Source organism: Grampus griseus, assembly GCF_964374135.1.
Source record: "Grampus griseus genome assembly, chromosome: 2".
In the NCBI taxonomy this organism is placed as follows: Eukaryota; Metazoa; Chordata; class Mammalia; order Artiodactyla; family Delphinidae; genus Grampus; species Grampus griseus.
This window is the reverse complement of record NC_139018.1, coordinates 96,707,476-96,732,394: the sequence shown is the minus strand read 5'-3', so window position 1 is coordinate 96,732,394 and position 24,919 is coordinate 96,707,476. Positions and strand designations below refer to the sequence as shown.

The 24,919-nt window shown below is 53.8% G+C and overlaps 1 protein-coding gene across 1 annotated transcript in view; it reads left to right on the top strand.

Annotated features, from left to right (window-relative positions):
• Window positions 1-16,623: 16,623 nt before the first annotated feature.
• ONECUT1 (one cut homeobox 1) overlaps window positions 16,624-24,919 on the top strand; it is a gene marked incomplete at both ends in the record, with an annotated part of 29,269 nt that continues 20,973 nt past the window's right edge. Inside the window, one exon of the mRNA XM_082647616.1 lies at window positions 16,624-17,728. Within this exon, the coding sequence (XP_082503742.1) occupies window positions 16,624-17,728 (1,105 nt within the window). The remainder of the gene's footprint in view (window positions 17,729-24,919) is intronic.

The window sequence follows — 24,919 nt, the reverse complement described above, 5'->3', positions numbered from 1 at the left end:
AACCAAGGGTCTAAGTGGCCGCGCAGTCGATAAACCTCTGGATCCTATAGCGCCCTTCCCTGCCTCCCAGGCAAACCGCCCGACACAGGGTAGGCCCAAGTTAGGCCTTGGGCCTTGGAAGGCGGCCGAAAAGGGTCAAAACTTCTCGCCGTCTGTGCCGGAAGGCCCATATTCCAGCAACCGGGGGCCCAGAGCGTCGAGGTCTGGGATCCGTGCGGCCTGAGACCGATAGGGCAGCGTCCAAGCCCAAGATGCCCACCCACTGGCTTGCCCATCCGCCTGGGCCGGCGATCGGGCCCGGAAAAGGCCGGATTCCACGCCGTATGCCCTGCCGTACGCGTCCTGCCCTGAGCCACCACGAGCGCCTTCGGGCGAGCGCCATTCCCTGCCTGAGGCCACGCGAGCCACGCTGATGTTCGCACGCTGGGGTCCCGGAACTACCCCATTGCGAGGAGCTTTCAGGGCTCTAGGGTAAAAGATGGGCGCCCCAAAAGGCGCCCGGAGGCACCAAGGTCCAGCATTGCTATCTCAGCCGCCCGCCCGCGCTCTAGTGTCCTATTTCTTTAAAATAAAAGCTGCGAGCCCTACAATTACTGGGATTACAGTGAGCGGGTATTGATCCGCAGCCGGCATTGTAGGATCAAGCAGGCGGGCGGAGGCAGACGTCGCCGCCCCCACCCCTCGCCGCCGCCTAGTCCTGCAAAGCGCTAGAAAACCGTTTCCAAATGTTTGATTTCAAACACACCATCAACACCTGCTGCAAAAGAACGACCACCCCCCTCCTCCTCTTTGCCCCCACCTCCTCCCCTCCGCCCGTGGGCCTCCCAGGCCCGAGCCAACTACACAGCCACCTTAAGCCCTTTTTCCCCTTCTTTCTTTCTTTCTTTTTCTTTCTTTCTTTCTTTTCTTCCTTCTTTCCTTCCTTCCTTCCTTCCTTCTTTTTTTCTTTCTTTCTTTCTTTTTCTTTCTTTCTGTCTGTCTTTCTTCCTCCTTCCTTCCTTCCTTCATTCCTTCCTTCCTTTCTCTCTTTTTTCTTTCTTTCTTTCTTCTCTCTTTCTGTCTTCTTTCTTTCTCTCTTTTTTTAAATTACTGAGGGAAATATACACATAAGCAAAAAAAAAAAAAAAAAAAAAGAAGAAGCCTCCCCGGCAGGCGCGAGCGGGCGTATTGAGGAGGCCGGCGAAGGCGGTAATGCAATCCTAATGCATAGATAGCTGACATCAACTTCCGTCAGGCAGCTCCTGGAGATCGAACCTTTCGATTGTAACTGGGACAATTTGCATAGTGATTCCCTTTCAGTGCTTTCCCGGGTCCGTAACAAGCCCAGGCAGCTATTCAAATGCAAGATGCAACCCCAAATGCAAGACTGGCCCGACCAAAAAGAGCCATACGGCGCCCGGGAGAAGCGAGACCGTTGCTCTGGATCTCATCCTTCTCTCTTCTTCTTTCTTCTCTCTTTCTCTTCTCGGGTTCCTGATTTAGCTGGGAGCTGTTTATTTATGGCTGCAAATGTGTGCGTGCGAGAGAAAGGGGGAATTGATCTTTGCCTGGACTTAAAGATGGAGCCGAAGACGCTGGAGGGAATTTGGGTTTGTGCGCCTAGCTCAGACCCCGGGCGCCGAAGGGGGCCGTTTGGCACGAAGCCCGAGGTCTCTCTTTTCCGCACCCCTCACCTCGCGACCTTGCAGCAATCTGTGGGCCCTGGAGCTGCCTGGTTGACCCACCTGCCCGGGGCCGAGCTGCCGAGAAAGGCTTCATGGAGGGAGCCATCCCGTCCCTGTCTTTAAAATGAGAGCAATAAAAGGTATCACCGGCGACGTGTGCGGATCACTTTTTCTTACTGTGCGTTGGCTGAGGGCGGGGGGAGGGGGGTGGCTGATAGGATACGTGGGAGGGGGAAATTAGGGGACTAGAAATTGGGCTCCCCCGCTTCGTTTCCCGGTTTCTTTCTCATTTGAAATTACGCAGATTGACTCTCGCTTCCCTTCCTCCTAGGGGTCAAATCCTTAAACGCGAACCTGATCACTTGTCACAGAAGCAACTTGCCATGAAATCCGCTAATGCGCAGCGACTCGCCCACCAGGGTAAGCCAGTCTCACAGGCGCGTGCGGGGGTGGGGGTGGGGGGTAGGACGGGGCAGGGGCTCCAGGGTCCCGGCGTCGCTGGTCCTGCTGAGCCTGTAGCCACGCAAACAGGGTGGGAGCCGAGGGAGGAGGGCAGAAGCCGCGTCACGGCCAGCGAGCCGAACGAGGGCGCCCCCCTCCCAGCCTGCCCTCATGGCCTCGGCCGCTAACAAGTCCTCCTGGCAAATTTAAAGCAGCAAATGAGGGCGGGGAGGAGGCCTCCCAAACAGGGTGTAAATAATCCGGGCGTGCCCAGCGTGGTGGCGGGTATGCGAGCGCGCGTCTGCGGTTTGTGCGCGGTTCTCCCGCGAAGCCGCGTGAAGCGGCAGAACCGCACCTGCTGTCGTGCGCGTCGTAGAAGTGCAGCTAGCCAGATTCACTGACCCGAGGAAATCCCCAAATTAGAACTTGTCTACACTTCCCTAGGCCGGTTGCCGCTTTCTAAATCTCCCAGGTTGCTTGGCTGTCTCTCCAAATCCAGCCCAAACCTGCTAAGGATGATCACAGGCCACTGTCCTTGCAGCACTGACCGTTATCTCGATGGCAGAAACAACTTCTCTGGTCAGACAGCTTAAAGCAGCAGCTAAATTCGTGTCTTTTTTTTTTTTTTTTCCTTTAATGACGAAAAGAAGCACAGATTTCCTAATGTTCTTTGTTTATATCGGCTCGGGTGCTGCAAGCTGTCTGACCATGAGCTTTTTCGTTGTGCCTGTTTCATGCAGAGCACTCGGGATGTTTTTTAGTCTTGTATCTTAAAATATATATAGAGAGAGAGAATGCTTTCCCGATCGTCTTGCAATAGGTTTCTTAAGAACCAGACATGTAGGGAAGCTTTGGGGATTGGATGGTGAGAAAAGCAGACTGGAATGTACAAATAAACCCAATGCAAATTGAAAACAAATTGAACAGAGGAAATGATTACGAGAGAAGATGAGGGAATTAACTGGTCTGGCAAGAGCAATTTTAAGGTCTGAATTTTTCAGATTTAATGGCCACACATAACAAATTGAAAGGAATTAAATCTATTCTTTTACCTGTGTATTTTTTATTCACAACCAAAGAACACAGGCACTCCTGGGTTTCTTGGTCAAGTGCACATTCTGAGGCATTTCAAAGGACAAGTCAGCTTTGGGGTGCTTTCCTACTTTTTCCATAAACTACAACCAGTTTAATTCTGATGGAAAACAATTTAAGATTTACTTCCAGTTGTAGAAAGGAAGAAAAAATTTTAAATCCTGACAGTTAAACTATTACCAGATTCTAAGGGGTTAATTTGATGTAAATAACCTACTTGCCTGTGAGCACAGAATCTGGAAGTTAGAGGCCCTGGTGGCAAAAAGACTCTGTCTGGTGGTGACAGAGCTTTGTGCGTCTGAGGGGGTCTGGAGAGGCTCTGAGCCTAGCTTTGGGTTTGTTGCATCCCTCTCACTCTCTTAAAACAGTAACTCAAGATGTAAGTAAAAGTGTTTTCATTTTTTATTGATCCCACTAACATCTTTCATTATCCAGCATGTAGCCACAGCAAATTATTGCTCATTTGATACCGAGAATTCTATTGACCATCGCTTTCGTTGGAGAGAGAATTCTAACTACTCTGGCTTCTCTGTAGTCAGAGCTGAGGCTGAGGACATTCCTCGGCTAAAACCCAAGTAAATTGAGCCCTCAGCCTCCAGGAATTGATGGAGATGTGTTCATTACATTGAGCCACATGAACATGCATAGAGATCTGCTTTTTACTCTGCCTGCCTTGCCCCCACTCATGCAAAAGGTCGGCCCCTTTGGAACAGATCTGCCTTCTTAGGAGGGTGGGCATTCGTTTCCCTCTCCTGGACCCCTTCTGGCAACTTCTTTCTAGCTCTGGCCAGGGTTAAGGCAAGGGAAATGACACAATGAAAGCCTGCTCTTGTGATCAATCCTGTGCTCAAAACCACCCCAATGTGGACACCTGCGGAAATCATTACCCCCGCCCCCCCACCAAAAAACTCCTAAAATATCCAGATGAGTGACTTTATAGTCTCGATATAATTTTCTAAATTAAGCTGCCATCCCCTTCAAGACCCCATGTCATCAAAGAGGGCTAAGTACGGGAGGAGGGAGCTCTGAGTTCAGCGTCCGTTCTCTCTTTAGTTGGCAATGGGCGTCCAGCCCCGAATGATAGCCCGGGCAACTCACGTACTTGGCCAGTGCCTGAACGAGGATGTGCCCTCTCCCACCCCGGCCTGGTGAAGGCCTGACCTTTGACCCTAGGGCTAGCAGCTCCAGGGCACTCAAGGCTGAAGAGGGACGAAGGTAGGAAAAAGAGGCTGGAGACATGGTCCGGGAGAGGAAACGAGAGGCCAGGTTTCTTCCCCGAGAAGTTAGTGGCTAAATCTGCCTTCACGCCGAAAGGAACCCGAAGCTGCCCTACAGCAGGGGCCACCCGACGTCTCAACCCTCGGGCTGCCTTCCGCCTCCCCAGGATGGCTTCCTCGGACCTGCGTGTCTGGACCCATGCGCCTTCGCGGCCTCCCTTTGGGCGTCTCCATGAAAAAAGACTTGAGGGTGCGCTGACCTGACACTACTGGGGGGAAGAGGGAGACGTCGAGCCCGGCAGCAGGTGGGGCTCAACCACCGCTAGCCCACCGTCGGCGCCCAGCCAGGCCTGTCACATTTCCCAGTAATACATAATCCACGGCTGCTACCCCATAAGCCCTCGACCCCAAGAGAAGGCAAGGACGACCTTGGAGAAGCCATGCCCGTGGGGACTCGGTGGAGGAGATGGTTCGGTTGGGTTTCATTTCCACAACCACCAGGAGATAAGTCCCCTCGGTTCCAGAACAAAAGGAGAACCAATTACCGACTTTAACAAATGAGTCGGCGTGTGCAACCCACCAAACAGCTCCAACTCCAAAGGTGAAGGCACAATTGGGGCTCTAAGGGATCCGTCTTGGCAGTTATTTTCCTAACGGTGCTAAGTGTGCGTGAAACTGTTTGCACTCTCTCGAGGGCCGCGCTCCATGAACCCTCGCGCGTTTGGGAGCTACTTTGTTCTAGAACAAGGTAGTAACGGGGTGGCAGCGTGCTCTGCGCACGCTGGACTCTCACCCAAGAGCAGCGGCCTAGAGATGAGAGTAGATTCTAACTCGGCTTGTGGGGATGGGGGGATAGGGGAGGGGTATTTACGCTGAGATTCACACAGTGGATTTTTAGTTGCTGTTGTTTTTTTTCTTTTTGTTTTTAACGTAGATAGATAACCCTGGCGTTGGTGTAACCAGCGCGCGCGCGCAATGCAGTCGTGTTCCTCGAATGCGCGCCCCGCCGGCCACACTTGGAGAATCCAGCCCACAGTGGTTTCGGAAACCCCATTTTCCTGATTGCATCCCAGGCTCTGGAACCCCGCGAGCCTTCCGGGGGAGGGAGCCCCATCCGGGCCAAGTAGTGGATCACACATACACACACACACACACACACACACACACACACACACACACACGGAGGCAGTGCTTCGTAGGATCGAAGATCCAGGGTGGCTAGATGGGGGTCTGGGAGGCTACGACTGAGGGAGGCCCTGGCGCTGCCGGAGTTGTGCAACCACTAAAGCAGCGCAATCCTGATAATTATTTTGGGAAGAAAGACCTGGGACCTAGGTTTGAGCTAAAGAGGGTAGGGGCAAGTGACAAATGACCGAGCATTTCTTTGGAATGAGGGGGAACTGAGAACTACCCAGCTGGCCCGGAGTTGCCGCAATCTGGACATTAGGAAATATATTCTCCTCGCACACACAGCAGCACACATCTCTGATGGCAAGATCACCCCTGCCCAGGGAGCCTCTGGCTCGGCCACTGCACCTCCCAACTGCTTTTTCAGCCTCCTTCAGGTTTTACCAGGCAAATGAAACAAGAAGAACTCGATAGTAAATTATTTTATTCAGACTTCTGTTTTTTATGAAAATAAAAGGCAACACTTTGTCATTTTTAATCATATAAGCAGACAATAAACCTAATTTCGATATTGATTTTTTCCAGAATCAAGTGATTTTGTGCAGTGTCTGTTGTATTTCCTTTCCGAGGAAGGGCCATTTGCTGGTAGATTGTGTGGCTCTAAGACTTCACTACATATAGTTGATTGTGGACTTTGAAGCCAGGTAGCTGAGAGGGGGCTCTTCCTGGGTGGCAGGAAGTTTGGTTTTTGTCTAATTATCTAGATAATGGTTTCAACTTGGCCTCGCCTGGTGCCCCAGGACAGATTTAAGGCTCAACTGGTGCTTTTCGGAGTTATGGCCTCAGAAATTCACTTTAATTTTTTTCAAAATCAAAATCAAATAAACAAAAATAAAAACAACAACCCCAAAAATCTTGATAATGTCAAGGGCCCAGACAACACCATGAGGAGCATTAGCAAGGGGAGTGCACTCTCCCAGCAGCCCCAAGTTCAGGAAATGGGCATGACCCCGAGCTGGCTAATCTTGGACTGCTGCAAAGGCCCAGCGGAGAAGTGTCAGGGGATGCCAGTTACTGCCAAAGGGCTCAGAGGCATGGATGATTCCTCCAAATTCTGATGCTCTCTTTCTTTTTTCAAAAACAATATTATATTTGATGTTGATGCCAAATGGAGTTGGCACCTCTCTTGTGAAAGTCTCGAGGTGCAGAGAGATCGGCCAGGCCTCCACCTAGCTCTAGAAGGAAGAGAAGGAGGGAGGGAATGAGAGGAGAAAGCTGCAGAGAAGAAAAGAGTGAGGTGGAGAGAGGAAGGAAAGAAGAAATCAAGAAAAGAGGTGGAGAGGAAAGAAAAACGGAAGGAAGAGGGGGAAGATAGAAATAAAAGGGAAAAGGAGAAGTGAAAAGGATGGTGAAGGAGAGGAAGAAAGGAAAAGAAAAAGGAAAAATAGATTTTAAAAGACCTAATAAAAAATAAAAGTACCCCATCCTTAAGAGGGAAACTGTTTGCTCTGTGGACTACCTGGGACTTTTCCCGCAGCTCCGGGTGGTTTCTCCTCCCCACTGGAACACAGAACAAATGACAGTCCCGAGCATAAATTCAAAGACCCTCAACTCCTACTCCAATCCAAAAGGCTGGACTCAGGGCACACGGACCGCTGGGACCCACCTACTAACCCAGCGTCCGCCGATGCCCCCCATACCCCCCGCGGTGAATGGCAAAGGTCACCCTCTCCCCCCTACCCCCCGACCCCTGCCGCTGCTTCCAAGGGCCTAGGACCCTGGCTCGGGGGAGGGGACCTGGCGGTTCTATGCCTGGCAGAGGGGGATGGAACCTAGGGCCTTCGAGTGACCCTAGGGCTCTGACCTTTTCCGCCGTCCTCCAGGGTCAGTAGTTAACCTTTCGCTCCCCGCCCCCGCCACTCAGTGGCCCTCGGCTAGGGAGAGTGGGTCAATATTTGGGACCAGCATAGGAGCGGGCGGCGCCCAGGCCGAATTGCAAGAGGATGGGGCCCAAACCAGCGTGCTCATTCTGCTCCCCACGCCCAGAAAACCCAGCTTCATGGATCCCTCGGTTGCCCGGCGCTGGATGCCAAGGCCCAGTTAAACCCCGTACCTGGTAAAGAACCCGCTGAGGCACGTAGAAGAGAGTGGACTTCTTTCCCATTTTTCCTGCCCTGTTTAGAGCAGTTTCTCTTCTTTCAAAGCGTCACGCACCCCTCAGACACCAGCCACCCGTTTGCATTTTGGGGATACGAAGAGCTTTGGTCAGGTGGGAGGCAGTGCAGAGTCAGACTTGTGCCCCCCTCAAGCCCGAAGCATTTAACTCCTCTGTGGGAATAGGTGCCAAGAGAACCAGTGAAGAAATCGAGCCAAAGTCCGTGCTGCCGGGCCCAGCTGATTGCCTCACCATCCCTGCCGGGACAGCAGGAACCAGCCTAGCGCCTGCCCCGTTCCACTAACTTCCGAAAGCGCCTGCGACCGGCGCCCCAGAGGGCTCTCCCGGCGGGGACCGGGGGAAGGTGGGCGGCAAACCGGAGGCTGCAGAGGCTGGCGGAGCACCCCCCGCCCCCAGCTCCCCGCGGCTTGGGGTTTTCGCGGTCTCCCCAGCTGGAGCCGGGGCCGCCAGGAGCCGAGAGCGTTAGGTTCAAATGCATCAAGGCTCTGAAGTCATTCATCCGGTTTCATAAATAATTTTCTTATTACACTTAAGCCCGATTCCTGCCCCCTTCCCGTTTTTACTGCGGGGTTTCAGCGGCTAAAAAGTTTCTAAGTCGCGTGGGCCGTTGTTTTCCTTTTTCCATCATTAACATCTTTAATATAAGCTATCAATAACCCTGTCGTTCGGAGCCGAGTTTCACGGTATTGATCCACGCGGCTATTCATCTCTGCCATGCAAGACACGGAATAATTTTCGCATTACAGTAGCTTGGATTTGCTTTTAATTCATATTTAAAGCTGCAACCGGCTCGGTGGAGCGCTCTGCGAAAGACTAGAGGCGCCTAATTAATAATAAGTTAGAAACGAAGGAAGGCACCGGCGAATAAATAATTAATACAGACATCTATGTCTCTTTGAATATTGCTCCTTTAAAAATTTAGACTTACCAGGACCATACTGTAAGTCTGCAATTTATATTGCAGGGATGATTTAAGAAAGCTATTTTTTTTCCTTGAAATACAATACTAAATTATTTACAGTGTTTTTGCAAACCTAAGTTCCTTCATTAGCCAGCCCCTCCGGTTTGTTCCTTCCAGGTGGAAAACACTAATTTTAAAAAATAATCATAATAAGAATCATAATAAACTCCCAGGAACCACTGTCTGCAATTAGCGAAAGGTGGCAAGGGTGGGGGCTGATTGGCTGGAAGAGAGGAGTATGGGGTCTTCAGCCCTCCGAGGGGCTGAGAGCTGCCCCGTGGTGGTGGGCGGGGGCGGGGGGTTGTTAGGAAGAGAAAACAACAAAATCCAAAATCATTGGGCAGTGACTTTGGGCATTCGATGGTTGCAGAAGAAACAAAGTTTTAGGTAAACTCAGAGTCCTCAAGGGGACTCCAAGCGGGAGGAGGCTATGATTGGGAGGGTCCCAAGTCCTTCCCCCTACACCCCATGGAGGAAAAAAATAGAATTTTTAGAGAAAAGCTATTCAAAGCCAGGTCTGGATTCCAGGCTATCCAGGAGCTGCCAGTGGGCTAGAAGAGATAACAAAATTCAAGTGGGTCAGAGTGACTGAAGATCTGACGATCGGACGAGGTTTTGTGTGAGAGAGACTAGGATTTGTTTGCCATATTGTTAGCAATATTGATTTTTTTTGTTACTTGGATTAATGTATGTTAAACAGGGAAATGCAGGCATTAGTCAAGTACATTGTAATCATCTATTGTTAAGACCGACCTTTCTCAGGTGAGTGCTGGAGGCTCAGGACTATGAGGCACTTCCAGGGGCTGAAGACCATCCAGGCCCAGGTAAGGGCATCCGGGATCCCCCAGGGTCTGGCAGAGTAGGGAGAAGACAACCTCAACTCCAGCTCGCTCTCCCTCCCCCCTCCTTTTAGAATTACAGGTTTATTTAACCAACCCACTACCCCGGTATGTCGGGCTCAATCTGTTGCTGGGTTAAATGATGATTAGAGAAATTGAGAGGTGGAGGCATTCTTGACACCCAAAGTTCCTCACTTCTCCCCCACGCATCTTCCCCCACAGCCTCCTAGCCCCGCCTCCAGGTCTATTGGCCCTGGTGACCATCCCATCAACCCCCTTGGGTCTCGACCAAGAGTCCCCAGGGCTGGGGACTCGCACATGCCAGTCAGTGGCCTGAGGCTTGGAGGGGAGCACAGCCCCTGCGCCTACACAAGTACATCAAGTACATGCATAACATGCATCTACAACCTTAGGCCTGAAAAAAAGATAAGAGGTGGGGAGGGAGACGCCTGGAGACCCTCTCGGCCTGACTCAGGACCTTGGGTGCTGGCCCGGCCCTGAGAAGCGTGCTCAGAGACAACGCCCCTCCCCCCATATCGGTCCCCAGGGTCGTCTTCCCTCACCCAATCCCAGCCCCCGCCCTCCACCCCCGCAGGCCTTGCCGCCTCACCCTGCCATTGGGGGAGAGGGGTTCTAAGGTCACACACTCTGCTTTTCTTCCCAACCCCCCTCCCGCGCCCTGGGTCACCGCATTTATGGGGCAAGATACCTTCACGCACGAAGGTCCTGCCGCATCAAGGTGAAGGTCTTTTCCGAGCTCCACCGACCCTGAAGGGCTTGCACAGAATCCCTTGGGCCTTGGACGGTTCAGAAGGGGGCAAGAGGGTGAGCTTCAGGGTTAAAGGGCGGGGATGGGGGTGGGGGAGAGACTTCTGGGCGCCTGACGACTCCATAATCCTTCGCCGGAATGGCGCTCGGGCAGGCGCTCGCCCAGAGCCGGAGGGTCCCACAGCCAGAGGCTGCATCTCGTGCCAGCCACGAGGGTGAAGGGATGAGGAGGCCGAGACATGCAAGGCGGACAGGGCCGGATGGGCAAGAAAAGAAGGAAACGTGTGGAAAGTGTGAAGGGGAAAGGAGAGACGAAGGTTGGGAGGGAAAAAGGAGGCTCGGTCTGGAGAAAACACAAGGCCCGGCGCAGCCCGGGAGGGAGGCACAAACAAGGGATGGGGAGCCCAGAACACCGGCGTTTCATTTTTAAATCTTCTAGGTGTCTGCGGGTCAAATAAAGACAAGGGCCGTAACGATTATTCTGTTAAATCTATGGTACTTGACTTCGCAAACACTAATTGATTAGACACCAAAATGATTTGTTTAAAGAGTTTTCCTTCCCAAGGGCAGCTGCTTTCGGGCCCGGGTCGGCGTTATCCTGCGAGGCTGCGGAAGAGATCGGCCAACGCGCCGCGCGCCAGGCCGCGGAGGCCGCAGTCGGCCCGGGGCTGTCGGCGCGGGTCCACGCCCCTTCAGCCTCAGGCTCCCGGCTGGCCCGCACCCCGCTACCTCCGCCCTTCCTGTCCTCCGGGTCCGGAGCTTGCTCCACCTGGGGACCTTCTTGAGCCCACTGTGCCTTCTGCCCGCCCCCTTTGCTCTGAGTTGTCCACACTTTGGGTCGCTTTGATCTGCTCCAGAGAAAGGGCCCCCCTCTCCCTTGCCTCTGGCCTCCCCAGCCTCCAGCCCTGGCATTCTCTACCTCGGCGGCGCGCGGCTAACCCAGAGTAGAGCCCCAGAAGGGAGGCACTGGAAGAGCATTAACCACCTCCCCAAATCTGGTCAATTCTTTGCCCCTACCCTACCCCGCAGCCCGGATAGGTCTCCTTTGTAATATACTTCAACAGTACAAAGATAAGACCAAGAAAGAAAATCCACTGAAGGGTTGGCGAGAGAAGGTCACCTGCCCCGGCATCTAGCTGGCTGCGTCCGCAGCGGGGTCCTGAAGCCAGCGTGTCCCACCTGGGAGCCTTGGACCCCACCCGAAGCCCCACGGCATCAGGACACCCCTTATCCCTTCAGCGCTCTCAGCTGGAGACCTTGAAAAGCCCTCGCCGAAGTGGGCAACCGTTGGAACGAATCTAAGTCCAAGAGAAGCCGCCTCTAGCTTATCGGATGCCCCAAGAATGGAAGTAACCGGAGATGCTCCCAGAGGGGTCTGAGGTCCTAGAAGCGCTGCCCCGACCGCCCTGTGCACCTCCTATAACCTGGAGTCCTCTGGGGTTGGCACCAGCTGTCAAAGAGCTCTTCACCAGAGCGTCTTCTCTGGGATGTGGAGGGTGTGGTTAGGAGATGGAACAAAGGAGAGTGCAAAACACAGAATAAAAAAATATATTGTTATGAGCAAAAACCGTAATTTACATTAAAAAGGAACAAAGGAAACCGAACAGATGAATAAAAAGTATATGAAGGTCAAAGGTTGATGAAGAGGGTTAGAATAATTGATTACTGCTTCCTTTGGCCCCCATAAAGTGGAGAGAAGCCATTGACTAATTTTTTTTAACTGTTGTCAATAATGAATCATCAGGCCACCCTCTTCTGAATTTTTTGGCGTTCCATTGTAAGCCAATAGCAATTTTCTGGGGGGAAAAACAAAAATCTGCAGAGGTGGGAAGAAGACAGGAGAACTTGGCCAGAAGCACCCAGGACCAAATCCTTCACCCACACTTATCAAGTGCCCTACTGTGCCAGACACCAAAAAAATGGTTCCTCACGGAGAGTTTAATTCTAGACTTGCTACAGGCATCAGAAATGCTGGTGAGCGGACTTCCCTGGTGGCGCAGTGGTTAAGAATCCGCCTACCAATGCAGGGGACACAGGTTTGAGCCCTGGCCCAGGAAGATCCCACATGCCGCGGAGCAACTAAGCCCGTGCGCCACAGCTACTGAGCCTGTACTCTGAAGCCTGCGAGCCACAACTACTGAGCCCACATGCCACAACTACTGAAGCCTGTGCGCCTAGAGCCCCTGCTCCACAAGAAGAGAAGCTACTGCAATGAGAAGCCTGCGCACAGCAACGAAGAGTAGCCCCCGCTCGCTGCAACTAGAGAATGTCCATGCGCAGCAACAAAGACCCAATGCAGCCAAAAATTAATTAATTAATTAATTTTAAAAAAAGAGAGAGCTTTAAAAAAAAGAAAGAAATGCTGGTGAGTTACATTCTGAGGCCCTGGCCAAGGTGTCAGACTCTCCGTGGAGCCCTGGGTGAGGGAATCTTCCCTGACACCCAGGTTTGCTGTTTGTGCGGTCAACAAATGGGAAGTTAGCATTTGATGGCTCAGAGGGGCTAGAAACAGTTTTTTGGAATGGTCCTGAAAACTGGGACTGGGCCATATGTTACATCTCTGTTACTCACAAAAAGCACTAAAGCAGTAACTCTGAAACTCACGGAAGGTTCTCAAAGAACCTTGTGTGACCAGCATTTGGAGGAAAGACCTTATTCTCATTCTCTTTTCTAAGCCTAGTGGGGTCACCTGGCAAGCTCTAGCCCACCCAGCATAGGAAGGATTGCACCTGTCTCACCACCACCAGCAGCACCCCAACATCTACAAAATAAGTAGTCTAAAATATTTGTTTCCACATTGAAAACATTGCCAGCCACAAGCATCCAGCCCATAGTCTTATTTCCCTTTTTCTTAAATATATACATGTATGAAATGGGGTGGTGACTGACATTATTTTTTTCTTTAAGTTCCCTGCAGCTACTCAAAATCTAACCAGCTGACAATGAGCCCTCCCCTCAGGCTTCTTGGCTGTGATAAAGAACTGTACAGTATCCTGTAATCACATACACTAGACCCACTGAGTAATTTCAAGAGACCCCTCCCTGGCCTCTTTAATCCTCCATAGTGCACCTGATGTTATGCTGGGCAGTGGAAGAGGGAAGGGAAGAGAGGGACAAAATGACAAAAAGCTATCCTAGCCCTCCTGTCCTTCCCCCCCACCCCGCCACACACACACACACACACACACACACACACACACACACACACACGCATACATGTGCATTCACCCTAACTAGGCCTAAGAGCATCCATCCCACCCATCATACATTCTTAGTATAGGAAAGTTTTCCAAGACATTGAATAAGAATAAAATGTTTCTGAGAAATTACTGCAATTCAGTCAACTACAAGAAAACAAAGGTTAAATGAAAGGAATGAACAGCCAAGAAAGATTAGGGAGATTTGCAAACTCCCCAAGCAAGTCCTGCACTCACGTTAGTCCACCATATACAATACTTATCCAGATTTTTACTTTGGCTACTCCTTTAGGGACCAGCACTGAACCAGACCCCCTTTTCATGGGGGGGTGGGGCTGGGGGGACGGAGGGAGTTAAGCTCACCTGATCCCAGCCCTCTTCAGGTAGACTCCAGGGGCTCAGTTGAGAGCCTCACATGAAGGAGCGTTTCCAGGATCAAGTCCCTAATTAGTTACACAAATAGAAAACCATGAACAATTTGTGCATTTGGTGGTATTTACTTCTTTCTTTTAACAAACTGCCTTTGGGAAAGAGAGTTGTCATAAGGGCAAATCGATCACTTCAGGGGGATTAAAATATGGGGGGGGGCAAACGGTTTAGCTCAAAGTCTGCCTTCTACGTTAACCCATTGTTTGGTCTCATATAAGAGCTACATGCTCTATGTTGTAAGAAATGAGAACAGAAACAATAAGGAGCCAAGAATTCAGCTTCCCACCAACATATTGTGATCCACTAGGCAGAAAATATGTTTTAAGTTTGCGTATATGTACTTATGACTAGAGAGATGTAGATACAAGAGTAACTTTAAATAGAGTAATTTTGTTTTCTGAGTTCCTTTTTGTCACTGTATTTTCCCCAAAGACCTTCTACTCTCTGGAGGTTTTAAATTCCTAAATATTCATTGTGCAAGCTGATGCTAAGTCCACTGAGATGGACCCCCATCTCCAGGACCTCCATAGGCATTGTTTGGACAAAACAGGAATGTCCGTGGTGATGAAACCAACCAGGTTAACCGATCTCAGGACATGACCAATTTCAAGGAAGGCAAGTAGAGTAACCCACTGGCCTTGACCTACCTTGATCTTGATGTTGCCCAGGCGGTGGTAGGGACCTGGGCAGAGATTGCCCTGCTCATGCCTTAGCTGGTGAGAAGTTTCCCCCAAGGATAGACTGGCCCAAGCTTTTGCCTAAGGGACTCAGCCACCACTACTACTACCATTCCACCACCCTGACCTCTCCTAGAGTCTGGGAACATTCCCAGCAGAGACACCGGTGGTGGGCTCCGACCCGGTGCCCTAGGAAAGGAACATACAATCTGAGTTTGGCCACACTCACTTTGTTCCATATCCGAACCCATATACTCAGGTTCTGAGAAGCTGTCCCCCATTGTGACCACCACTCGCCCGGGGCTGAGGCTCGGCGCTGACCGGGTCATAACTGCCAAGGGCTGGACAATGGGCACATCTGTCCTTTCTCTGAGGGATGAAAGCACCTAAGCAGACACGCTCTGCCTTTTGTTACGGTTTTTTTTCCCCTTTCTTTTGTAAATGAAAGAAAGCCGGGGCATGTGGCGGCCGGGTATACGTCCCACACTGGGGGCCTCCCCACGCGTCCCCACCAGGCCCAAGGACCAGGTTCGATTCTGGATTGGACCGTGATTGTGGGAAGCGAACAACTACGCCCGAAGCTGAATTGATTTTCAAATCTGGAGGCTTCTCGCAGGGACGCCGGGAAGAGGGCGTCCCTACGGGCCAAGAAGAGACCGGCGCGCCTGGTCCACCCTGCCGGCGTCAGTCCTTCCCGCAAGCAGCGGCCTCTTGGTGTTTTACCAGGAGGGCCATGAAGAAACCGCAGGAACAGCCCGAGCCTCGGCGGCCCCACCAGAACCCACGAGTTAACATAGGAACCCACCAGGGCACTCAACACACACACACACACACACACACGCACGCACGCACGCACACACACACACACACACACACACACACACACACGCCGAGTCATTCACGAAGCGGCGCGCCGCCTTAATTATCAGCTGAGCCGGAGAAGGACCCAGGCGGAGGAGGACAGCGAGGTATGGCCGGGGCTGGGACTCTTGGCACTAAGCTCACCTCTTCGCAGAGCATGGAAGAGTCAGGGTGGGCAGAGAATTATCAGGGAGGACAGAGGTTGTCGGGTCAACAGCCACCAGGTTGACCAAGTCCTTTAAAATATTTGCTCCCCTCCCCCTCAAAAGGCCAAGCACCTGAAGATGGGGAGAGCGTGGACTCCCAGAGGCCCTCCCGGGAAACAAGCCAGGGTGGAAGGAGTGATGACACCAGCTGAGGCTCCCCGGGAAACCTGCACCGGGAGGCAGCAACTGGAGAGAGGGGCGATGGCTCTCCAGGCATACTGCGCCACCCGGGAGGCGAGCCCAGCAAGTGTGGCCGAGGGCTGGGAAGGGAGCCCACCCGAGCCAGGGAGCCGAGAGGGCCCCAAGTTTCCCAGGGTTGCGGTAGCAGCCCCAGATCGTGCTCTACGTTAGACACTCGCACGTGCGCACCGCTCCCCCGCAGCCCAGCGCCTTAGGAGCGGCGCTGGGACCCCCACCTTCATTTGTACGGGGACGTCACCGGCCGCGCGCGCGGGGACTGAGGGGGCGGGGCTGATCCGCGCGCCTGCGCGCTGCGCCCGGCGGGCGTGAGGGCGGGCCGCGGCGGCGGCGGCGGAACAGCGGCCACAGAGTCTGCAACAGTAACCGAGCCATGGCTGGAGCTGGCCAGCGGCGCGGGCAGGCAGCAGCCGCGGAAGGCGCAAGGGGTGCGTCAGGGGAGCCGGGGGCCTCACAATTCTAGGAAGGAGAGGGACGTGAGGGGGCCGGGGGCGGGCGGGCTGGGGGCACCGCGCTCGCCCAACGGCGCGGATCCTTTCTGGAAATTAATATTTAAAAAAAAAAAAAGCCGAGGACGCAGAGGGGAAGGTGGGGGCAAGAGGGAAGGCGAGACACACTGAGAGGGAGACAGAGCCCCACAGTGAGAGGAAGGAAGGAAGGAAGGCAGCAGTCGCCAGCAGCCGATGTGAAGACCGGACTGCGTGCGCCCTTCGCCGCCTCTGCCCGGCCTCATCGATGTTGTGTCCGCCGTCCGCTCGCCCAGATCACGATGAACGCGCAGCTGACCATGGAGGCGATCGGGGAGCTGCACGGCGTGAGCCATGAGCCGGTGCCTGCCCCTGCTGACTTGCTGGGCGGTAGCCCCCACGCGCGAAGCTCCGTGGCGCACCGCGGCAGCCACCTGCCCCCCGCGCACCCGCGCTCGATGGGCATGGCGTCCTTGCTGGACGGCGGCAGCGGCAGCGGCGATTACCACCACCACCACCGGGCCCCCGAGCACAGCCTGGCCGGCCCCCTGCACCCCACCATGACCATGGCCTGCGAGACTCCCCCAGGTATGAGCATGCCCACCACCTACACCACCTTAACCCCTCTGCAGCCGCTGCCGCCCATCTCCACCGTCTCGGACAAGTTCCCCCACCATCACCACCACCACCACCACCACCACCACCCGCACCACCACCAGCGCCTGGCAGGCAATGTGAGCGGTAGCTTCACGCTCATGCGGGACGAGCGCGGGCTGGCCTCCATGAATAACCTCTATACCCCCTATCACAAGGACGTGGCCGGCATGGGCCAGAGCCTCTCTCCCCTCTCCGGCTCCGGTCTGGGCGGCATCCACAACTCCCAGCAAGGGCTCCCCCACTATGCCCACCCGGGCGCCGCCATGCCCACCGACAAGATGCTCACCCCCAATGGCTTCGAAGCCCACCACCCGGCCATGCTCGGCCGTCACGGGGAGCAGCACCTCACGCCCACCTCGGCCGGCATGGTTCCCATCAACGGCCTTCCTCCACACCACCCACACGCCCACCTGAACGCCCAGGGCCACGGGCAACTCCTGGGCACGGCCCGGGAGCCCAACCCTTCGGTAACCGGTGCGCAGGTCAGCAATGGAAGTAATTCAGGGCAGATGGAAGAGATCAATACCAAAGAGGTGGCGCAGCGTATCACCACCGAGCTTAAGCGCTACAGCATACCACAGGCCATCTTCGCGCAGAGGGTGCTCTGTCGCTCCCAAGGGACCCTCTCGGACCTGCTGCGCAACCCCAAACCCTGGAGCAAACTCAAATCCGGCCGGGAGACCTTCCGGAGGATGTGGAAGTGGCTGCAGGAGCCAGAGTTCCAGCGCATGTCTGCGCTCCGCTTAGCAGGTGAGCGGGCCAAGGAGCTGGGCGCGCGGTGAGATAAGGTATTGGGGAAGCTGAAGGGACCCAAGGAGGCAGGGAAGGAGAGAGCTCTGTGCACGCTTCATCCCGTCCTCCTTTCACCGAGAGGGGGGTCCCTAGGCCTGGAAGAGCCAGAGCGTGGCTCCCGGGAGCAGACAGCCTCTTCCAGGACTCAGTGCATTGGGCTGTGGAAGGCTCCGGGAACTGAGCAGCGCGGCCTGGGTGATTGCAGAGGAGCATTTGTGCTGGGAGACAGCGCAGGAAGCTCGCACCACCGTAGGTGGAAAGAAATCCCAGCACCTGGCTGGATACGGTCTGTGCATCGCTTCTGGGTTTAGCACTCCAGGTTTGTGGGGCGAGAGAGGCGACGCGTGCGTGGAACTGCGCGCAGGTGCTGCCAGCCAGTATCCCTGGCACATACCCGGGCGCTGTGCTGGAGCGTGCGGGAGCTGCCCGCCAATGTTTAGCTGAACTCGCTGCGGTGACCCCGCTCCCGCGCTCACTTTAGTGGCGCGGGGTGGGGTGGGGGGCTGGAGGGTGGGGAGCGCACTCTGGGAGTTCCAGCAAAGGTTCCGAAGCCGCGCGGCGGTGGGTGTGTGGCGCAGACGCTCCGTTAAGGTTTAGGACGCACTCTGCGCTTGTGACCGGCTGTAGAGAGGGAGGCAGATCGTGCCAAGGTCCAGGTGAGGGCGGCCGAGCAACAAGGGAGCTTCTAGCTTAGCCCAGAGACCGATTTCGCTGCCGACTCGCTTAGGGCTTCGCATTTTGTTTTATTCCTCTGCATGAATTTTCGTCTGAATCCCATGCAGGGGGTGGGAGTGTGAGGGAAAAAAACAAGTCTTCGAGCAGAGGTCTCCGGGCCCAAACACCCCGAGGGCCTGGTGTTTCCGAGTTGAGCGGGAAGGTCTTGGCGGCGCTGCGTAGACACTGCGCCCAGTTCCCCCAGCCTCTCTAAGCCAAGGTAAGGGGAAGGCTCTGGCCGGCCCACCGGCGGAGGGGACAACTGACCCCAGCCTGAATCACACGGGGGATTTCAAGCAGATTCAGCGACCCCCTAGGGCGGAGGACAAGCGGAGAGGTACAGCCAAGGGCAGCTGAGGGTGGACTCGGTTTGATGAGACCCGGGCTGAGTTGATTGACTCCTGGGGTACATGCTGCCACACTCCCACCCAATCTCAGCCCGGCGACCTAGCCTGAGTCCTGGCGAAGAAAAAGGTAAAAGCCGGAATGAGGGTTTGTTAATTAACTGATCGTTCTCCATTAATTCGTCCCTGGAGAACGAGAGACCGTCAATCCGCGCAGAGCCGTGGGCACTGAGCCGTTTCACAGTCTAAAATCAAAGCAAGAGGCCAGGGCCCCCTCCCCCACATCGTGCGGGCCAATGAGAAGCTAGAGGGAAGCGGGTGCCGGCGTCCCCGCGAGCCTGCGACTCCAGCCGGATGCGACCCAAAGCAGTCCTGGGGTCTGGGTTCTTGTGGCCTCCCTGCTGGAGCTCCGCACCGTCTGAGCCTCTGCCCCGCCAGGTTTTCCAGTCCAACCCCGCGCTCGTTGGCTCCAAAGTCCCCACGAGGACTCTTGCAGCCTGAGCCCAGAAGCCAGGAGAGGCTGGGGTAAGGGGACGGCAGGGGGAAGAAAGAGGTTGACAGGGTACCCTCTGGGGCTCCCGCAATTCCACTCTCTAGCTTTGTGTGCAGCCACCAGATCGCCCCATCCCATGGGTAGACGGAGACCCGAGGGCAGCTGAAGTTCTGGAAGGGACGGCCGAAAACGCTATTCCTCTCCCAGACTGATATGCCTATGCCGGCGTCCAAGGTAGTGCCTTTTCACACGCACACGCCAGCCTCGAGCCCGGCTTCAGGACTTTTTACCGAGGCAGTGCACACACAGGCAGGTTAGTGGGGCTGGGGGAATGGAGGGAGGGGATGCAAATGGAGAGCCGTTCCCCCCCACCCCCAGGGAAGCTCGTTCCAAACACCCCACCTCCTGAAGGCGCTTGCTCAGGACTTAAATGACTCTCCTTCCTCACTGCCTCCTATTGTCCCCCGGAAAGACAGACTGATAAATTAGGTTCAGGGACGACCCCGGAGCCCTGGATACCCGCCTTAGCGCCCTGCCCTGTACGAGCGCCCTCTCACCTCCTCGCATGGGCAGCCCTAGTACTGCTACCTGCACACGGGAAGTGCGGTGGACGTACCCGCCCGGGCTCACGGGACCCAGGAAGTTATCGAAGGGGCCGCTGCCTGGCACCCAGCAGCGCGTAGAAAGTCCTGCCCAGCCTTTGGACGGAGGCGCGTGGCCTTTTCCTCGAGAAAAAAAAAAAAGAAAAGGAAAATCGGAGACCCTGGCGGGACGTGAGTTTGGCGCCAAACCCCCAGCGAACTCGTTATCCTAAGACCCGGATGCGGGGTTGTCTCTCCCATTTTCCTTTCTTTAACTTCATTAAAGGGGTGGGGCGGGCTGGGATGAGCGCGCGTGCGGAGCCAGCCGGGATCAATCCCATTACGCAGCAAGAGCCAAGACTTGTTTTTAAGTCACCGAAGAACGACAAGACCTCCCGTTAACATTTTAATTTGGTGGTGGGGGCGAGGGCGGGCGGAACGAGGCCGTTTCCTGAACCGTTCAAATGATCTCTGGTAGGCCCTGACTGCAGGTGACTAAAAACGGATTGCAGGGCATGTTGGACGCAGCTGTGAGACATTGCCCCCTCCTCCCCACTGCCAGCTCCCGTGCACGGAGGGAGGTGCCACTTGCAGCTCTTGCTCGCCGTTGCACTCAAAGACCCCTTAAACTCGTTTCTACCCCATGCGAGGCAAGGCCCATCGAGGTCGGCTCCTTCGCTGGGTAGCGGGAGAGTGGCTTCTTCATGCCCTCCTGGTACCCCGGGTTCCGTACAGCCTGGTGTGGAGGGTCAAAACCCTCCGCCCGCCCGCGGCAGCGTGTTTGGAGAGGCGCTTTCTCTTCACGAAATTACATCGGCTGGCGGACGACGGGAGACAGGAGGAAATTCTCACCAAATTAACTACCTTTAAAAAATCAATATATGTTCCCTCAATGTAACACTTGCTGCTTCCCCATTAAAGTGCAGCGCAACCAGGCTCACGCTGCGTCTCATCCCAGGTGGGGAAGGGGGGCTGGGCTGTGCCGGTGGGTGGGTGCCCCGCCTCTGACGTGGGCGCCTATTAAGACGCGGGGAGATTAGCTTCCAATTAAAGATTCCAGAAGGCTCCGGCCTCAGTAGGGGAGCTGCCGGCGCAGGAAGAGGCTGCCACTGCACACCCACCAACGGGTGCTGCAGAGACCCAGCAGGCGAGGCCCGGGGTCGGGCAGGGGTGGGTGGTGCGCCGCTTCGACCCTGCGGTACCTGGAGGCGAAGAAACCTCCCAACAGCGGCGCCAGGGAGCCAGACGGGTCTCCAGCACCCGGGACTGCTCCTGTTTCCTGGACGGGATTTGCCCCAGGACCACCCGGGGACCGGGGGGCGTGGGGGGGGGCAGTCTGACCAGGAGGTGGCCATGAGAAAGTCTCGCCCGGACCAACATGGGCCATGTTTGCCATAAGTGGCCTTGCTGCCTGGTTGATTGATAACTAACTGGCTCCCGCGCAAGTCCATTTGCTTTTTGTTAATATTTATACCAACGGGCGACGTTTCAACTGTCCCCTCCCTTCTCTGGGCCATGGGAGCCAAGCAGAAGGAGTTCGATGCTGGGCCCTGGGAACTCCACTTCTCCAGTCCTCGAAGACTCTGGGCCGGGAGAAAAGCCACAACTGGGCGTGTGGAATGCAGGAACTGGAAGGGTTCCTGGGCCCAAGAGTCGGAGGAGAAGGTGCCAAGTGGACTGGTTCCCCGCCACGCCCGGCGTCTCTGCGGGGCGGTTCTCGGGCAGTGCAGCTGCTCTCAGCCCGCTGCGGCCCGAACAAAGGGCCCGCGGGGCGCTGCCGACAGCGTCCGCCTAGCAGCCTGGGGGCCATGGGGGCTGGCTGCCCCGGACGAGAGCCACCTCCGAAGCTTTATGCTAGACTCCTCCCAGCGTGGCCTGGGGGCCAGCCAGTCGTCAGGCGGAGGCCGAGGAGTTCCAGAGTCCCCTCACCAACTCAGGCCTAAGGGTCGCCCGTGCTCCTGGAGAGTTGGCTAGGGACCCCCGCCCACACATACACACACACACGCCAGCCGAACAGATCTGGCTGTTGGGGACAGTCCCCAGAAGGCTATGCGTGGGCCTTTCTCACAGCCCATGTCTGACCCCTGGAGGGTGTGGAACAATAGTTCTCTCTTGCGGCCCCCACTGGGGAGCACAAACCTCAGGGAGGAGAGGAAGGGGCGCATGGAGTTAAGAAGTGTGCACGTGGTGAAGGTTGGAGCGGAGAGTTTGACTAGAGTGGAGGAGACCTGCTGCTGTGGCTTGAGGAGGCCTGATGGTTATTTTGTGGTGACCTGGTGTCAGAGCATCGAGCCCGGCTGCCTGAGACAATAAACCCTGCGGCCTGTCCCGAGGGTGGTTGGCTCTCCCGCCAGTGGGTGCAGCCCCAGGCCCTTTGGAAGCACCCAGTGGGCAATCGGGGTCAGTAGAGACCCAGTCCTGCCGTCGCTGTTTTGCAGCTGGCACTTGGGACAGTCTGTGCCAACAATAGCACCGTTGTGTTGTAGCAGCAAAGCAACTCAAAGCCCAGGCTGCATCTTTCTTTATCTTCAAGCGCTCAGCGCACCACAGGAAGCTAAGCTCGTGCCCTCACTGATGCCCTCCTTGTGGACTCATCTTCCCCAGTAGCTGCGCATGCCCCCTGCGGGCCGCGAGGCCAGGCACCCAGAGAGCCTCTGTGGTTCAACCCGCTGCGGAGAGGAGAGGCTTTGTTTTTAGAACATTGATGTCTTAGTGATTTTCAAAATGAGAACTATTTTGACAGGTAGAGAGTGTAGTGGAGGGAGAAAAGGATACCTAGCGGATCTGTCTTGCTCCTAAACAATTCCTGGGTATTACCCCACTGATGAGACAAAATTGCCATCCCCCCAAATTATACCCCAACTCTAACCTCTCAAGATGCATGTTTGGAAATTATATCCAAATTATACTTTTGCTGGCATGTTTTAGTTTGAGACTATCAGGGTCACAGTAGAGAAGGTGACCCTGGCAGTCTGAAATGAGAGGTTGGGGCTCGGGGTGTAGTGAAGGGAGGGTGGATTAGCGTTCCCTTTGTTGTTTCCCCTTCCAGCTAACTGATGGGAGTTAGAAGCCTGCCCTGAGGCTTTGAGCTTGAAGGTCTTTGTTTGCTGTCTGGTGGGCTGGGTGAAGTGCTCTGGGAGGCCTAGCGGCCTGGAGCCCTGGTGCGGAGTCAGGACCCTGGACAGGGCCTAGCCAGGCCTGTTGCCAGGGTTTCTCTTGCCCCTGGTGGGTGGCTAGGATGGCTTTGAACAGTTGTGATGAGGAAACAAAAACTAACAGCTAATATTTCGAAGTTTATGAGAAATCGTGAGGCCCCACCAGTAGTACACACGGGCACAGTCAATTAATGGAAAAGATCAAACCTATCCTCGTCGATCAGGTGGTTGATCTTTTTCCTCCCTCTCCAGCAGCTTTCTGTGTGCGTCTGAGTCCATGGGCACACCTGCTTATACAATCGGAATTCGAGTCCCTATGGGTGTGACAGGGGTTGGATCATTAAGCTAAAACGTTCAATTCAGTCCCTTTGATCCGTGCTGGGGAAAATCTATAGTCATCTCTAATCTACAAGGTCTTTGAGGAGGTTGTTACATGAGCTGTTTTGATGTCATCATTTCCACATTCATGGCAAATTCAGCTAATCAAACAGACGCTGCTACCCAAAGTTCTCAGAAGAAATAGTTCTTACGGTGTATATCGGTAACATTTATTCTTGATTTCCTTGTAAGAAAGAAAATCCTCAAGTCTAATGAAGGTGGGTAATTAAAAAGGAGGTTCTCAGGTGTCTTGCTCCTCAAAATCCATAGTTAGAAGCCTCGCCCTCCAAGTAAGAGTGCTCAGTGTTCTTTGTAAATTCCATATATTGGAATAGTTAAACACCAATTTACTATTTTAAGCCAACCAAGGAGCCTTGACGGATTGGATGAGAAGTGACTAGTCTCATTTCAGTCCCCTTGAAAACAGCAGTTTCCACACTCTTGGCAAAATTGAATGGTCCCCAACCTAAAGTAGCAACAGAAGGAGGGTCCTATTGAAGTCATAGTAGTTAGAGGATAGATTTCCTATAATCTTAGATAAAGGATTCAACAAGTATTCATTAAATACTATTTTCATTTTGTGTGTATTTAAATAAGATGGGTAAGCACCTTTGGGAGAAGAAAGCCACATTATTTTTAAATGAAAAGTGTCAGCCTCACAGAGTTTAGCAAAAAGGAAAAAACTGATTTCTAATGTGAATGAATTTAGTGCATAATTGTAAATTACTGTCTTCTGTCAACAGATTTGCACAGACTTTTATTTTAATACAAGTATGTTAATACTAATGAAACTTAATTTTCTTCTGAAATTGTATGATTGGCTTAGATGACCAGACCAATACAGGGCAATCTTATTATTTTGATACAAACATATAAATTTATGTCTTATCACAGGGTCTTGCTATAGAATCATCCCCATTATGTTCCTCCCAAAAGATGTTACATGATCATAAAGTTGGAACAAATTAGCTTCTAGAAATTTTCTTCTCCTTTAGGTGAGACAATTTGATAACAGCTGAACAGAACCAGACCTTGAAGTACAACCCTCACATTTGTCTTGGCAAGTGATAAGGAAGGAGTTTGTGTCCGTTGTGTACATTTTATTAGTCAGGTACTGTGCTAGGCACATAGATGTTCTCATTTAATACTCACTGTCTGTGCTAGTGGCTCCCAAATCTTGCTATGCATTGGAATCATTTAGGGATCTTTTAAAAAAAATGATTCCTGGCTAAAACCTCAAATATCCTGGCATTAGTAGTATAGGGCATGACCTGGGCACTAGGATATTTAAGAGCTCTGAGGTGATTTTAATGTGCAGCAAAGTTTGGGAGCTGCTAGTTTACAGGGCAATTACCATTATTTTTCCTGTTTCTCTGTTCAATGAGGTTGAATAACTTACCTATGGTAACAGAGCTGGAAATCACTGAGACCCTGAACTCAGCTTTCCCAGCTCAAAGCTCAGAACACCCTTACCCTCCACCCTG